General features: G+C 38.1%; 1 protein-coding gene across 2 annotated transcripts in view; it reads left to right on the top strand.

The window, feature by feature from the left end:
- Positions 1–16,369, top strand: part of LRRC2 (leucine rich repeat containing 2) — a 70,039-nt gene that overhangs the window by 15,542 nt on the left and 38,128 nt on the right. For both annotated transcript variants that reach the window (XM_050913107.1, XM_050913108.1), the window contains exons 3-4: positions 4,877–5,087; positions 12,789–12,945. In XM_050913107.1, the coding sequence (XP_050769064.1) occupies positions 4,877–5,087; positions 12,789–12,945 (368 nt within the window). The remainder of the gene's footprint in view (positions 1–4,876; positions 5,088–12,788; positions 12,946–16,369) is intronic.

The raw sequence follows: 16,369 nt of genomic DNA, 5'->3' as shown, positions 1-16,369 counted from the left end.
GTTACAGATATAAAGGTATGAAACACAACTTTTTTTTGACAACCATAAGCAGCATGCAATCAACCTTTTTTAAAATCAGTTGGACTATTTGCATGACCGAAGTGGAAATACTGGAGTAGTTAGCTGAGTTGGAACCTTAGATGTCATCTGGGTCCTATATCCAGAAAAAATATTTTTTTGTGTTTATACGCCCACCTAAATTAGACTTGGCTAATACCCACTTTTTGAATACTGAAAATGGTAGTTGTTTCTTTAATCTGACTGCAACTGTTTGATCAAGCTCTAGAGGAAGATCAAAATATTTTATTGCTGAATAGTAATAAAAAGACATAAACTTCAGGAGGGCTCTGATTTTGTAACCAACTCATTTGTTTGTCATACATGAAAATGTGTTCCTGGAATATCAGGAGCCTTTGAAGTGCCAATACCAGAAACTTAATTTCTCTAAAAGTATATTAGCATATTTAAACGCTGATTTTATTTGTATGGATATTTTTTTTTCTTTTTGCCACACTGGTTTAGATGTCTTTCCTGAAGATTGACACAATAGCCTCCAGATAGGACAAATGTGATGGTAATTCTATTTTAAGATTGTCACCAAAGGAAGACTTAAAATAGTCTTTATTTTCATAAAGATCCTTTAAGAAGTACTATCATCTTAATTTTTTGACAATGACAGAGCTGAGTGACAACCATGTAGCTGAACAGATCCCTTTGGTTTGATCTCAACTGTAACCTGCAAATTACAGCTTTGTAATCTTTGCTTAATGATACATACATACCAGCTTGATGTAAGTCACACCTCCAGGCCAGGAAGGCTCATATTGATTCATTTGGTTAGTGTGTAGCCCAAGGGTACAAGCAGGGGTTGTAAATTGTTAGACCCTCTGCCCTTGGGATGTATCATGTTTTCATTCTGAGATGTACTGTACAAAAATATGCATGTTTGTTGCTCCATTATTAATTCACTTTCCATCTGTTCCAAATGTGCTTGTACGTAGTACTTAGCCTGGTGACCATAAGCGGGCATTCTTTAAAAGCTTAACAGAGCATGTTGCCATCATTAAATGTACGAGTAAAGAAGAAATTTGACACAGGATTTCCACATCAGTGCGTGATATCCTTGTTGAATTCCTGACCAGGTTTAATTTTTAATGCCTGTCTTTCTTCTGAGGTCAGTATTTCGCTGACTGATTTGGTTAACAGTGGTTTTTGTTATGTGCACTTTATTTTATTTTGCTAACAACGTGATGACCTCCTGAGATTTGTGTTTTGTACATGTTATCAGTAAAGTCTTTCGTCTTTAATGTAGCTGCCTTCTTGCCGTTTTCTATATTCCTTGTTGTGAGAGAGTAAAATTTTAGATCTGAGCCCCCTGCTCTTGTGTTCCTAGGGTCTACCTGACAAATTCAGCACTGAGGTGTAGGAGAGCAGCTCAGTGCCTTACTTTTTATCGAGAGTTAAGACTTTTTGACCTCTTCTTTCTGTTTGTTAAGTTTCTAACTTTCTTAGAATTTATACTGCGAGGAACGAGTCAGTCATTTTTTATGCATGAGTGAAGAGCAATGAATACAAAAAAAGCATCTTGGGGGCAAGCTTTTTCAGTGCATTGAATTATGCACTGAGACCAAATGTTTATTGCTTTGGTAGAAAATGAAGGAATTCCATGGAAATGAGAGGGCAGTAACGCAGAATTAAGCTTCACAGAGGGACAGAAAAGCTGTATGTGGAGGACTGGAGGAGGATGTGAGAAACAGCAGTACAGCAGTGGTAAGTAAAGTTAGGATTATTTAGAAGACTTTAGGAAAAAAGAATGCCAGGGTTTTGGTCCTTTTCAGTTCCTGCCTTTCAATGGTTCAAATCCTTTTGTTATTCTCTTCCTTGGGAATTCAATTCACTTCCCCCCGCACCCCCCCCCCCCCCATCCCTGCCCCTCATCTCCCACCCACCTCACACAGTAATAGAGCTTTTATAGCTATTAGCTATGCTCACTGGTAGATGAGTTTTGGAAAAAAAGATGAGTAGGTGGTTTTGGGCCTGTTTATTTTTCTTATAGTATATGAAAGTGTTATTTTCTAGCTTTTCCTAGTGATCTCTTGCTATTGCATTGTCTGCCTTCTGTTGTGCTGATGGTCTTTGGGGTTCAAATGACAGATTGAACAGGTAAGATCAACACTAAATATTGAATTGGCTCATGAGTCAAAGCATCTGAAAGAGGTGTTTCAACTTTCATGTCTGCTGGTACAGAAAATTCTGTCATCTGAGCGCTTCCAGACTGCAGCTGGAGGGGATACCCTTTGGTAGGGCTGCCTAGTGCAATCAGGTACTCGGGTGTCTCTCCCTCTGTAACCAGAAGTTTCAGATACAGCATGTTGAAGGATCACAAAACGGGCTAAGGATCTGTGTCTGCTCTAACCTATTTTCTTGACTTTTTTGTATCAAGTAGCTTCAGAAACGATTTTGGAATGTTGTGGGTTGGTGGTGGACTCTTCCTTGACTGTACTAGCAGCTTCAGTACCTCTCTAGGGACTCCCTGAACTGAATGTGTTGCTGGACATGTTTTCTGTCTGTCCAGTCTTTTTCTTCCTAACTCATTTACATATCACAGCTCGCTGTGGTATAAAGCAGTCCACAATTAGACACTGAGAGAAACTGGGAGATTTACTTCAAAGATATGTTTTTTTATTCTCAAGCCTCCTCTGCTGACACTTTAAATATCAGAGATATTTAAAGACCATACCTGTAAAGACCATACTGTTCTCTCTAATGAAAACTAAAGCCAAGGATGAGTAACTTCTCTGCAGCTCTCAATAACTTCTTTAATTATTTCTTCACTGCTCCTTTCATACCTTGGTAAGTTATTGCTCCCACCGTCTCTCTGAGAGGCTTTCTGCTTCTGATATGCTAGAAATCCTTTTCCTATTCATTCGTATACCTGCAGTAAGTGACTTCACTTGCTTTTTTGTGTTTTTACATTTAATTTAGCAGAGCTTATACTGCCTTCTCGTTTCTTCATTTAAACATAAATGCCATTTTATCTTATTTTTCTATTTTTGGAAATGATGGGAGAAAGGGATCCTTACAGTGGCTTTGTTAGAATGTACTTACTCTGAGTTGTGCTGTGTTCATGCAGTGTGCCAGAACTCTACCCAGTGAGCTGCACTTTTAACCAACTTCACTGTTATATGTAGCTCATCTTCTGAAATATTTGTAGATGTTTTTCCTTATTTTCTCTTTATAAAGATGTTGCATGGGAATACATTGTGGTCATTATTAGAGAAGGGGCTTTCTGTAGTTCTCCGATGACCCATGTATAGTGTGCTGCTCCTTGAAACTAAATCAGGTCCTCTTGTGGTGTCTCAGGCTAGCTGCTCTGATAAACAGTCATACTTAGTTTCCAAAAGTATATAGTGTCTGCAGTGTGTCAGTGTGTTGTGTGTATGCCAATAGCTGAAGTCTCCTCCTGTTGCTGTGCTCTCTGCTTTCAAGTCTGTCTAACATCCCCTAAGGTTTCAGTAAGTGCCACAATTTGTGCAGGGCAATTTACAGCTGTCTCAGTAATGCCTTTCATATTTAGGCACGCAGTTTTGATCCCTAAAAATTTATTTTGATAGTGTTGAGTCAAATATGACTTTTAATGTGTGCTGCCATATTCTCATAAATATACTCTGCCATGTAGTTTCTATATCTCATACCTTGCTACGAGTGTCCAAAAATTACTTATTTTCACCAAGTTTGGAAGATGCTTCTTGTACCTAAGTTTGTAATTGATTTCTTGTACGTGACTTAAAACCAGACATTCCGTTTCATGTGCCATTTTTTTAACATCTTAGCATTTTAGAGAAAAACCCATGCTTAGCTGGGAATATGTGTACAGGTTTTCTTACTTCCTACTTGAACTTTACAAACTGGCATGTGATTCTCTTTCTAGGACATGCTATTTTTTACTTTCTCTAGGGGGCACATTATTCTGAACTTTGTGCCTTTCTTCACCTGTCAGTTTTCTTCAAGTCTTTGTCTTAAAATTTCTGCCAGAGGGTGGAGATCACATAAATGAATCTCATGTACCAGAAGAATCTAGCATTCAAAGCGTGAGATCAGATTTATTATGCAAGGGGCTCTGCAGAGTTTTATTTTGGTATAAGGAAGGCTTGCTTCAGTTAATCAACCTGTTCCTTAATTGACTAAGCTGAAATAAATCTCTCTTAAATTAAAGCACGTGCTTTTGGCAATGCTTAATTATATCAAATTGAATTTGCACCTGAAGTTATATGGGTAGAAGTTTGCCCTGGAGGTGAGCCTAAAGTTACACTGAAATTGAATCTGAAATTAGTTGGCCTGTGATAATTTTGACCTTTACCTCCACCTTCTAAGATGATATTGGAAGATAATGTGTAAAAATTGAAAATAGATCATTATACTTGAACAAGACAGGGCAGGGAAAAGGGAATATTTCTAACTTCTTACTTTTAAACTGACTTTTTTCCGACTGAAAAATTTTGCATATATCACCAGGTCCTTGTTTGTTTATACATATAACTTGTTCTGTGAGAATGTATTTCCTACCCTGTTGAAATAAAGGGCATAATCCATGCTGTCTTCTGTGACAGTCCACTGAGTCTCCACTTTTCTATTATTCCCTGGGTGTCACTGTTTTGTAATCAGTAAATGAAATCCTGCTCATCTGGAATCTATACGTAAGTCTAGAAAATCTAAGCATGACTCTAGGAATTATTATTTTTTTTTTAAATGCTCAATATATTAGGTGCATAATTATATTTTGTTAAGTACTTGTGCAAACAAAGATCAAACTTTAAGACTTATTTGCCATATTTTTTCAGCTGATTCACATAAACCCTTTTCGGCACTATTTCAGGATAAAGCAGGAATGGAATTTCATACTAGAGTGCCGGAAGAAAGGTATTCCTCAATCAAAATACCTCAAGAATGGCTTTGTAGACACTGATGAGAAGATCTTGGACACTTATGGAAAGACTCCTCGGCTCCAGAAGAGGCATGCTTTGTCAGATGAAGTAAATAAGGAAAGAAACAAGTTTATTTTTCAGCTTTCTGGAGAGCAGTGGACGGTAAATATAATGGAAAATATGTTTCTATTGTTAAAGAGTTTGGGTAGCTTAGCATTGTAACTTTTAATCCCCCCCAAACTTTTTTTTTTTTGCCAATGTATATGAAACTGATGTTTTTTCACAGTGTTAGAAGTGACAAAAGCATTTTCTATCTTACTCAGAACTAGTGGTTTAGTTTTAAAATATGTTTATTTTAAATTCTCTACTGATACATGTAATTTAGCCCTCTCAAAAAATTTTGTATAAGCAATCATATTGCAATAAGGTATCTTTCTCTGAAATTCCCCAATGAGTGGAACAAGATGGAAATAATATTCAGCTTTGTTGGCTTGTTAATGTCTTCTACTACTCAGAGATCTGTCGTCTTGCTCTGACGGTGTGATAACATTTTTCTCAAGCTCTGTTCAAATCAAATCTAATATTAGCATCAACCCACAATGGTCTCGCTGAAAAAAGTACTTTTTACTTGCAGTTGTGTTTGGTGTGAAATAGCAGTTTGGAAGTAAGAACTGAATTAATGCTGTTTTGAAATTCAGCAAAAGGTGGATTAGAGTTGGTCTGAAGTTTTCTAGAGTTGTTAAAGCTTTGACTGAAATGTATTTTGAATATACACTACTTTATTAATGAGAAAGTTAAATTAGAATTTAACTTTTGTGTAGCTTATAATTTTGAAATATATTTTTGAGAATTTCATTTAAAAAAATGCAAGTTAGAAAGTCAATCGATAAAATGGCTAAATTTTACTAAAATAATTCTTTTGATTGACCTGAAACATGACTTTGTCCCAGATTTGATCCTGAATATGAAGGTGTTTTCTTTTTCAGCTTTGATTTTTTTTCTGGCTTTAGTTCTTTTCTGAATAAACATAGAATAGACGAAATTTCTGGAAAATAGAAAACCTTGGTTGCCATCCAGCTCTAGTATGGAGACTATTCCTTCAACTGATGCCAATCATTCATGTGGTAGGATTGGTTGCTGGAGAGCTATCCTGTCTCATCTTTCAAGAACCTTGGATATTGAATATGATGTTAAAGCTATGTAGTATTATACTGCATACCTCCCTGTATTGTAAACTTTGTAGGTACGTTAGGAGAAAAAAAAAGAGATATTACAGCTCCTTAGACACTGATATAGTGGCAACTGCAAATATTTTCAGTGCATCGGGGAGCAGAGAGCTGCATAACTAAACTTTTCTGTTGCTTATTCTCTTTTGCCAAACTGTTAAGATTTTGCTTTGTCACCATAAACAAGGCTTTACATTAGGAGGTAAAATCAAACATACATAATTTGCTCTGTTTTCCAGAGCATTTCATTTCAATTTGACATGCTGATAAGGGATGCTGGTGTACTGTTATGTACATTATGCCACCTTGAGCAGTACACTCCTAACCACCATGCACTTTGATTCTGTCTCCATATCATATGCTCACTGTGGCCATATCACACAGCCACTGTGCCTCATTGTCCAGCTCTAGCCTGGTTAAAGTGGGCTTCCCGTTTCAACAAGATACTGTGACATAGTTCAGGTGTCTGCAGACAAAGATAAAATCAAAGCTGCTTTATTTAGAGAAGACCAATGTTCCTTCAAAATCAAAGAACATTGCCAGTCTCTAACAGCTGAAAATTATTTAAAAAAATGTGTAAATCCACTTGAGAAAGTTCTGAAAGAAGTGTATTCCCCCTTATTGCAGAAATTTTGTAAAAATTGTATCGGTTATACCAATCATACCACTTACTTTGCTTTTTTTAATCTCTACTGCTGCTTCTAAACCAAAAAGACAGAATCAGACATGACACTCTTTTCCCCTTATTACTCTCTCACAAAAAAGTGCACTTAGGCAAAATGAATTTGCAGACTATACAACCAAAGCTGCACAGGCTGGCAATTTGCACGTGAAAAGATCTGTGGACATGTGACAGTTTTCTCAAAGAAGCCTGTGTGTTATGTAGCTGGGAGCTGTGGTATCAATTGTGGTTTAGTTTTTGTAATGTATTTTGCAAACAAATACACCTATGAGTCGAAAGTTTGGACGATTAAGCACTCAGACACTAGGAGAAGTCAGAGCTGGGATTTCCTGTGCAGTTTTACAGGCACACAACCAGCTTGGTTTGCTGTTGGCTGGCTACTTACCGTTGGCAGCAGCTAGCAGCACAGCCCTGTGAAGTGTCCATTTGGGAACTAGCTGCTGAATCCTCTATCTCACTTGCTTTTAGCTGATAAGTATTTCTATTATGTTTCCCCTCTCCTCTCATCAATGATGCAGTAATATATCCTCTAGACAGTTGATAGCTACATCTGAGTAGGTTGCTGGTATGACTTACAGATTTAATTTTGAGAACTGGGCTTGCTTTGGGCTGTACCAGTTCTCTTTCTGGACGCTGTGAAGTTAAGTCTCACAGAAGAGTAATCCCCAGCATAGGGATTTTTCAAGATCAAAGCAAGTGGCTTTACCACATCCTTCCCATAGGTCTCAATGTAAGGGCTCTCATTGGAAACTTCAGCAGCAAATGAGCTGAGTCCACAAATCAGCTAAAGGTGTTATTTGCAATGTTGCAGTCAATTAGAATGGTAGCTTATGTTGGGCACTAATCAGTGACCAAGCTGCCTAGATGGTAAAAATGCAGACAGGTTACCGAGATGCTATTGTCTCATGCTCCATATCCATACAGCATAACAGCAAATCTGGCCCACTGATTCTGCATTGTTGAGTACGAGGTTAAAAATGGGTTTTGTAAAACACTCCATCATATACTGGGATAGGTTGGAAAATTATTTTGAAAATCACCTGGATAGTGCTTCTTTGAAAATCATCTCGGATCTCCTTCTGAGAACCTTTGTAAAGGAGAAAATCAGAACAGATCACACATTTTTAATTCCTAATAGGAATTCCTTCCTTCAGGACCTCTGTGCCACTTTTTTCCCACCTCTCAAATGTCATTGAAATGATAACGTATTTTCATTATGTGGAGACCCACTGTTCCTTGTACTTGTAAAGTAGTTATTTTAACATATCTGAGGAAAGATAAAGCTCATACAACAAATATTAGATTAGACAAATAGGCACAGAGTACTAGCTAAAGAGAGTAGGGCTTGATTTTACAGTATATGAATTCTGAGGAATTGTATTCTGTTTATGCAGATCCAGCATTCCTTGTGGATCATTAATTCTTACTAGTTATCATTCACTTTTAGGCTAATTTTTTGAGACATACAGTTTGAGCCTCTAGACATCTCAGGTCACAACAGTTTTCTAACAGTGTGGTCACACTAACCTAATGGAAATATTCTGAACTACAATGCTGTAAGTAGGATTAATATCAAGCCTTTACACTTGAAGAATACATACTCAGTGAGGCCCTCTGAATCTGAAAGTCCTCCTGTAAGTTGAGTACTGGTTTGGCCATGCCTGTCCAGGGTGGTTAGCTACTGGCTGTGGACAGTGGTTGATAACTGCAGTAATGAGATAGTTTTACCTTTGTCTGTCAGAGCTCCACCTGGAAGAGGCTGTGTGACAACATCCTTAAGGTTCAGTGGTCCTTGCCTCCTCTCTTACATACCAGCCAAATATTTATGACTCAGGTGTCTACATCCCTGTGTGGGGCATTTCTGCCAGCTGGGAACAGTAATGAATTAGTATTTGTATTTAGGAAAGAAAAGGTCTTATAATAACAAATGGGCTAGCCTCATAATCTGATGTTGTGAATGAAATCAGACAGGCTTTTCTGTTCTCCTCATAAAAAAATGAGCAGAACCCAGTTGTACTGCCCCAGCAGCGAGTCTCCTAAATCCTCCTGTGTTTGCACAACCCTTGGGACTTGACAGCACGAGAATGGTGTACTGTGCCACAAGTAATTTGAGGTTCCCAAGGTATATTTCAGAAAAACTTTTTATTTATCTGAGAGTTTTCCAGGCAAACCCACCATGAAAAGGAGCTGTATAAGGACTTTGGACTCTTGAATTGTGTCTTTGAATCAGTTGCCTAGGAGAGAACGATGGAGAGTTCGTGAAACACTTAATTGAGATCCTTTGTACATGTAAACATGTATCTACTGAATTAAATTAGTTCTTCAGAAAAATAGCACTGCTATTAGAGCAGAATGAAAACTGTGGCAAAATAATGCCATGAATATTCATATGAATTTTTCAATGAATTCACTTTAACTGTTTTTCCCCTCTGAGTGTTTACTTTCTGCTCCTAACTAATGAATGTTTATTCTCTAGTGGATCAGTGAATTTCAAATGATTTTCAGAAAATATTAAGGAAAAACAAATTTTTGAATTTGTGATATCAATATTGGCAAAGGAAAGGTGATGATGTTCATTTAAACACAGAGCAGGACTGTTCTTGGCTGTGCTGCTTTACCTAAGCAGATGATCTGGATGCACACCTACTTTAAACAACTTTAATGTCAAATGTGCAGAACAAGTAAATGAATGAGCAATGGTAAAATTCTTTACTCGTAAATCATGACCTTCTTGCATATCATTTCTTCACAGAAAAAGGCAGTAAATTACTACATTTGTATTTATTCTCCCAGTTTTATCACCTAACATGCTATGTATTTTCACAGATAAATACAGAGAACAGAGAATTTCCATTTGTTATTCCCAAATGTTAGAGACAGTGAGGTATTTATTTGCCACAAAGGGTCAAGTAGAATTGCTGCATTGAATGGACAGAGAAAATCTCTATTGTGCTTTTTTAACTTCCAGAGATTTTTTTTTTTTCCCCCAAAAAAGCATAAAATTCCTGACCCAGTCAGGTAATACAGCTGGCCCTGAGACATACTAGTTTTGGAACTAGCTCCAACCTTTCTCAAAGATGAGGGAGATTTGGGTCCAAGGTTTTGGGTTGGCCCATGACGGATAAAACTACAGAGCTGGAAAAGAAACAGAATTTAAACTTTTCAGAACTTTGATTACAGTTTTAGTTCAGGCTCATGTCTAGCAGGTAAATTCTCTCCTAATTAGAAATAGTATAATCAGCAATGGTTGTAGGTTGGCTATTTATTTCCTTTTAATACTTTTTTTTTTTCTCTCCCAAAAATCAAAGGAGTTTGAGGTATTGTTTTGCTGTTAAAGGCAAAAGACTGGCTATCCTCCAAGTGTCAGTCTTCGTGGAGCAATTTATCAGCAGGCTGCCAGCTTTAGCGTGGCAGCAGCAGATTACAACAGAACACAAGGGAATCAGAGAGTAAAGCAAATGTAAAGCTTGTGCAAATTTCAGTTCCCATCCATATCTAGTTTGTAAATGAAGTAAAATATCACATCAATTTGTGTTTCAGCAACACAAATAAAATGTAAGATGGAGAATGCGAAAAAACCACATTATAGCAAAGTATTTGTAAACTTATATAAAGAAATAATCTTAAGAAAGAAAAGTAAGTCAGGGCAATTGGTAGAAGAATGGAACCTCCTTCCATTCTTTTGAAGTCATGTCTGAATTTATTTCAGTCGCTGCACAGGAATATCTTGGTACTTTTAACTACCCTTAATACAGAAGTAAAGATTTTTAAAAACCTTTTTCACATTAATAATAATTTCTAAAATATTTTGGCTTAATTTTTTTAAAATTATGAAGGAGTTGATCTTAATCTGAGAGAGTGCTTTGTGTGCTGCACTGTTTTCAATGTATCAGGGAGAAGTTTGTGGGATACCCTCTTCAGTCTGGGAGAACAGCAAGGCTGTTGGCTTCACGGGGCAACTGTTCCCCTTTGCTCCCTGCTGTATCTGCCAGTAAGGAGCTGGAGATGGTCTGTTGTGACAAGGTGCAAAAAAACCAGTAGGTCAGTAGAAAGACAAAGACAGACCTGGACTGTGGAGAAATAGAGTGGCAAATGCTATCTGTTACCCAGACATCTTTTTCCCTGCAGTATATACTGCATCTGCTTTCTCTGTGCATCAGGGTTCTTCCCTACAGTGGCATCTATGACACTCCAGCTAAATGCTGTCCCCTGTGTGCTGCATTTTGAATTCTGTCCAGGTAGGAAAGACAATACTAATTGAATTTGCAGTTGGTATGTATTCTTTTATTTTGCTGCAGAAAAATGTGCGACACTGAAGGTGGAGGAGTATAAACCCACTCCAAAAAGTTGGAGAGATTTCTCATTACCAGCCCTGAGGCTTTTTTTTTTTTTATAACTGCCATAAACTGACAAATATAGAAGATGGATCACAATGCAATACACACCTAGTGGGAAAATGAAGCAAGAAATGAAACGATCCATATCAAATATGGAAGGGCAGGTAGCAAGGCAGAACTACATATACAGGCCAAGTGTCTGCACGTGTAAATTTGAAAAGAACTGAAATTAGAGGCAGCAACAACCAAAGAACAGCTTATGATCAACAGTCCAGTATATCTTTAATTACAATTAGATGTTTTAATTTAGCTAAAAGTTAAGTAGCACTACTCCTAGTTCAGAAGTTCAGAATTAATAAAAAACAATTAAAATGCATTGCTCTCGTTAATGTCTTGGGGGATCTATGAAATCTAGAAAGAAAAAAATAAAGTCGGCAATATCCTCTGTATAAAAAAAGAGTAATTCCTACTGTGTTATATTCTTCACGCACAGGAAACAAATTTGCAACTTATAAAGGAATTAAAGGCTAAAACTCTTACATCTCTTTTTATGGAGTAAAGTTAGCGATAGCATCTCATTCAGATTTTTTACTCCAGATGTTACCAATGCACAGTGATACAAAACCCAGGACAGACTGGTAAATTACGTGCTGCTTTAGAAAGTGGAGTTTGAATAACCTGACCTTCAACTCTATGAATTGATTTTTGTCTGTTTCAAGTTCAAGGAATCTGATGACGTAATTCAAACAAAGATCTGCACATCTGAACGGAATACCAATTAACTAAAGCAATTTTGTAAGAATAAAGGCTTTAAAACTTTTAGTTTCAGTGACTGTTATACACTGGATATTTTGGACAAATAGCCTGCAAATTACTCAGGAGCAAATTTATTTGCTGTGTATTTGGAACAATACTAGAATTCTTAAAGAAAAAGCATGACTAAAGCAAGAATTGCAATTGTGGACTGATTTTAAAAATGAGTATTTTTATTCTTCCTAAAGAAATTTAGTAAAAATTTTCAAACATTGTTGAAATAACTTAGGAAGTTAAGTCACGTATTCGAAAAAAGACTTTGAAAAGGTGATGTGTGTATCCTATCTGAAATGTTTCTATTCCTTGGACTGTGTTCCATCTTGGCAAATAAATTTTGAAACATTGGCAGGTATTAAGAACGTAGTCACTTTTTTTTTTTTGTGGCAAATCCTATTTAGATATTCTCCATACACCCACTCTTCTGTTCTGTGTTGCATTTTACTACATCTTGATGTGTGAATTAAAGCACTGAAATGTGTTTTTAAAAAAATCTTCCAGCTGGAAAAAGGAGATAATATGGGGAACACCAAACAGGTTGAGTGCTTCAGATGATAGGTTTCAGTTTTAGAGCAAAATGATTGCATTAGCAGTTAAAAAATGAATATGTGGTGACAGACAGCTGCAATGCTCTTCAAAAGCAAACACCTCCTATGAGGTTCTGGCAAACTGCTGTTCTACATCAAGATAATTAAGGTAAAGTGTTGAGGTTTGGCTGTGGAATTTCCCCCCCCCTGTATTTAGAAACATGGTAGAACAAAATACTAACTTGATGCTTTCTATTTATCTGTTCTTATTTCATTTACAGGAATTCCCAGATTCTCTGAAAGAACAGATCCATCTGAAAGAATGGCACGTGTGCAATACGATGATACAAACCATTCCAGCCTACATTGCATTATTTCAAGATCTGAGAGTACTGGAGTTGTCAAAAAATCAAATCAACCATCTCCCAGTGGAAATTGGTAAGTTGGTTCAAGATATTCAGCTATTTATACTTATGCCATTTAACTATATTGCAGGGAAACGAGCATCCGCGGATATTCTTATTAATTTACTGATAATTGTCGTCTTGTTTCCAGTGAACAGTCGCCTATAAATTTTTACCACTCTCTGGCTGTAATTATACTTGCCGAATTGTATGCAATACTATGTGTGTAGTGTGGTTCAAACATTGGGAAAAAACTGACACATTTTTGTTATCTGACTATAAGGCAGTTATTGCTTGTATTCAAGTCGATGAAGAATTCTTCCTGAGAACAGGTTGTGTTTTATGTTCCTTACAGGTTAAGAAAAATAGAAGTATTACAGAACTGTAAACCTCGAACAAGATTAATTTAAACATAAGATTATGTTAAAGAGGAGTCAAAAATATAATGCTGCATAAAATCCATCTTTTGAATTTTATAATGAGTTCAGTAATGATATCCGTTTAATAAAGTGGTATATCCAACATGACATCAGGGTTTTTAGAGAAACAAATTCTTAATGCTTGCATACTCTGGCTTTTGCTATTTTAAGCTACATAACAACAAGAATTTTAGTGTTTGGCTCTCCTGTGTTTTCTGATCTTACAATATAAAAAGCTTGTTTGAAAGACTACAATGGTTTGAGAGGGATTTACTGCTCTTACAAGGAAAAGTGTTACTGTAACCGGTTGTCGTGGTTTAAGCCCAGCCTGCAACAAAGCACCACGCAGCCGCTCGCTCACTCCTCCGCCCCAGGTAGGATGGGGAGGAGAAAATACAGCAAAAAGCTCGTGGGTCGAGACAAGGCCGGGGAGGGATCACTCACCACTTGTGGTCACAGGCAAAACAGACTCGATTTTGGGGAAAAATAAACCAATCTGATTTGGTTGTTCGCAAATTAAAGTAGAATGATGAGAAATAGAACCGTACCTTAGAAAGGCACCTTCCCCCCGCCCCTCCTTACTTCCGGGCCCAGCTTTGCTCCCGATACCTCTACCTCCTCCCCCGCCAGCGGCGCAGGGGGCGGGAATGGGGGTTGCGGTCAGTTCATCACACGCTGTCTCTGCCGCCCCTTCCTCCCCAGGAGGAGGGCTCCTCACACTCTTCCCCTGCTCCAGCGCGGGGTTCCTCTCACGCGGGTCAGCCCCCCGTGATTTTCTCCAGTTGAAGTCCTTTCCACGCACTGCAGTCCTCCAGAAGCTGCTCCAGCGTGGGCTCCACCGCAGAGTCGCAGCCTTTTCTGGGCCCAGCCACCTGCTCCGGCGTGGGGTCCTCCACGGGCTGCAGGGCAATCTCTGCTCTGCCGTTAACCCTCCATGGGCTGCAGGGGGACAGCCTGCCGTCTCACCATGGGCTGCAGGGGAATCTCTGCTCGGAGCACCTCCTCCCTCTCCTCCATCTTCACTGACCTCGGTGTGTGCATGGTTGTTTCTCTCACATCCCACTCTTCCTCACTGGAGCTCCTCCCTCTTCTTCCTCTCCTACTCTCTTACTGTAGCAGCTGCTGCTGCTGCTCTTTCTCTTCTTCATTCTCCATCTTACCCTCACACTACCTCAGGAGTCTTACCCTCACACTACCTCAGTGATATACTATCACAGAGGCGCTACCACCGTTGCTGATGGGCTCGGCCTTGGCCTGAGGCGAGCCTGGGTTGGAGCCAGGGAAGGTTCTACCAGCTTCTCACAGGAGGCACCCCTGTAGCCCCTCCTCTGCTACACAAACCCAACACGCCGGTGGTATCTTTGAGAGCTGAAGAAACTGGGTCAACTATGAGGCCCTCGTAGTCGAGTCCATGCACCCAGGTGTAGTAATACCTCAACCTTTGTTTTTGAATGCAGTAGTCCTAAGCTTTCCCCATGACTGGTATTCCTTATATGCATTAACAGCTAACAACTTTCAAAAAAAAGATAGACTAAAACCTCCACCTCCATAGTTATCACAGGTTTAACCAAAAAAACCAGGGAGAGAGAGAGCATCCTGAAACACAGGAATCGGTGCTAGACTTTTCTACTCTTTTCTACTCTTTTTCTACTCTATTACTAGAATAACGCTAATGCTTTTGATTTATTCACTAACATTATATTTTACACAAAAAATTTCCCACTGACATTGAGAGATGTTTTATAGTTTCAACCTGGCAGCTAAATATACTAACAAATCATAAACAAGACACAAGCAGGAGATAATGGACATAAAATAAACGCTGTTTGGTCAGCACTTTGACTGTGGAACTTAGATGGGTCAGTGAGTTTAATGGACAAACACCTTCTACCAGGTGGTGTGGAAGAAAGGGGAAATGACATAGTTCCCTTCCAGAGGCTACCCTAAACCATTAAACATAAGGTTTTAAGGGGTCGCTGCTTAACAATTGAGGCAGGAAAAGGCTAAGAAAGTTTTTTCTTTCTTGTAATATTGTGCATTGTTAACGAAAATGATCCCCAAGAAAAAGTGATTATGAACGCTAATAGAGTCTGTTTCCAGAATAAAGGCACAAAACCAGATCATTCTAGCATAACCAATTCTCTGTAGAGGGTAATGTAGAGGCCATATCAGACGTTTCTTGGGAAACAAGGAGGAAAGTTTCAGATGGTTCTAGTAGCAATTGCTGTTCTTTCAATTGCATTTAAATGATGTGATTTCTGCTCATCAATAGCTTTCATGTTACTCCCATTTATTCACTTTCCATCCAATACGCTCATCCCTCTAGCTTATACCCAAGGTGTTGCTTTCTTCCTTTCAACGTTTTTGCTGCTGCTTTTTTATGGAGATGTTTGACTGGAAGGGCCAGTGAGTATTAGAAAACTGTTTGCTGTAGGTCCTGCCTCAGCCACAATGTTACAGCACTCACCATCCTCCTCTTAACAGTGAACTCTTGTTCAGAAATTTTTTTTTTAATATTCATTAAATAAGAGCGGGCATGACTGTACTAAACACTCATCTGGAGAAACCTGGATTTGAACCTTTCCTTTTGAGACACTGCATAACCAAATTAACAGATTTGGTTAGCCATAGATGCTATTTATACAATAATTCTGTATCACAGCAGTAATTCTAGCCCATCCAGACAAAAATGCAGATTCACTAATGTAGTTTAAAAAGAAATAATGCAAAAAAGCCACTCCAGGACTGTGCAACTGAACTGTTCAGCACTTTTTTGCCAAAACTGCCTAAGGATTTTCAGTCTTAGTGAACGTCCTGTGTTGATAGACCACCTATTAGTAATGCAATGGAGCTGCCCTTGTTGTTATAGCATAAATTACAGAGAAGTTTTTATCTCAATTTGTATAATGCTCTCTTTGTTGACATGTAAAGTGGTATGTTTGCAAATGGCTATACTTCTATTTCATGTACTATATATGCATACAGACATAGATATGAATATGTATTGGAAATGTTCATTATTTTAATAAGATATTATTA

This window comes from Gymnogyps californianus, chromosome Z (genome assembly GCF_018139145.2).
Source record: "Gymnogyps californianus isolate 813 chromosome Z, ASM1813914v2, whole genome shotgun sequence".
Taxonomy (NCBI): Eukaryota; Metazoa; Chordata; class Aves; order Accipitriformes; family Cathartidae; genus Gymnogyps; species Gymnogyps californianus.
Note: the sequence above shows the minus strand (reverse complement) of the source record. Positions and strands in the feature narration are given on the sequence as shown.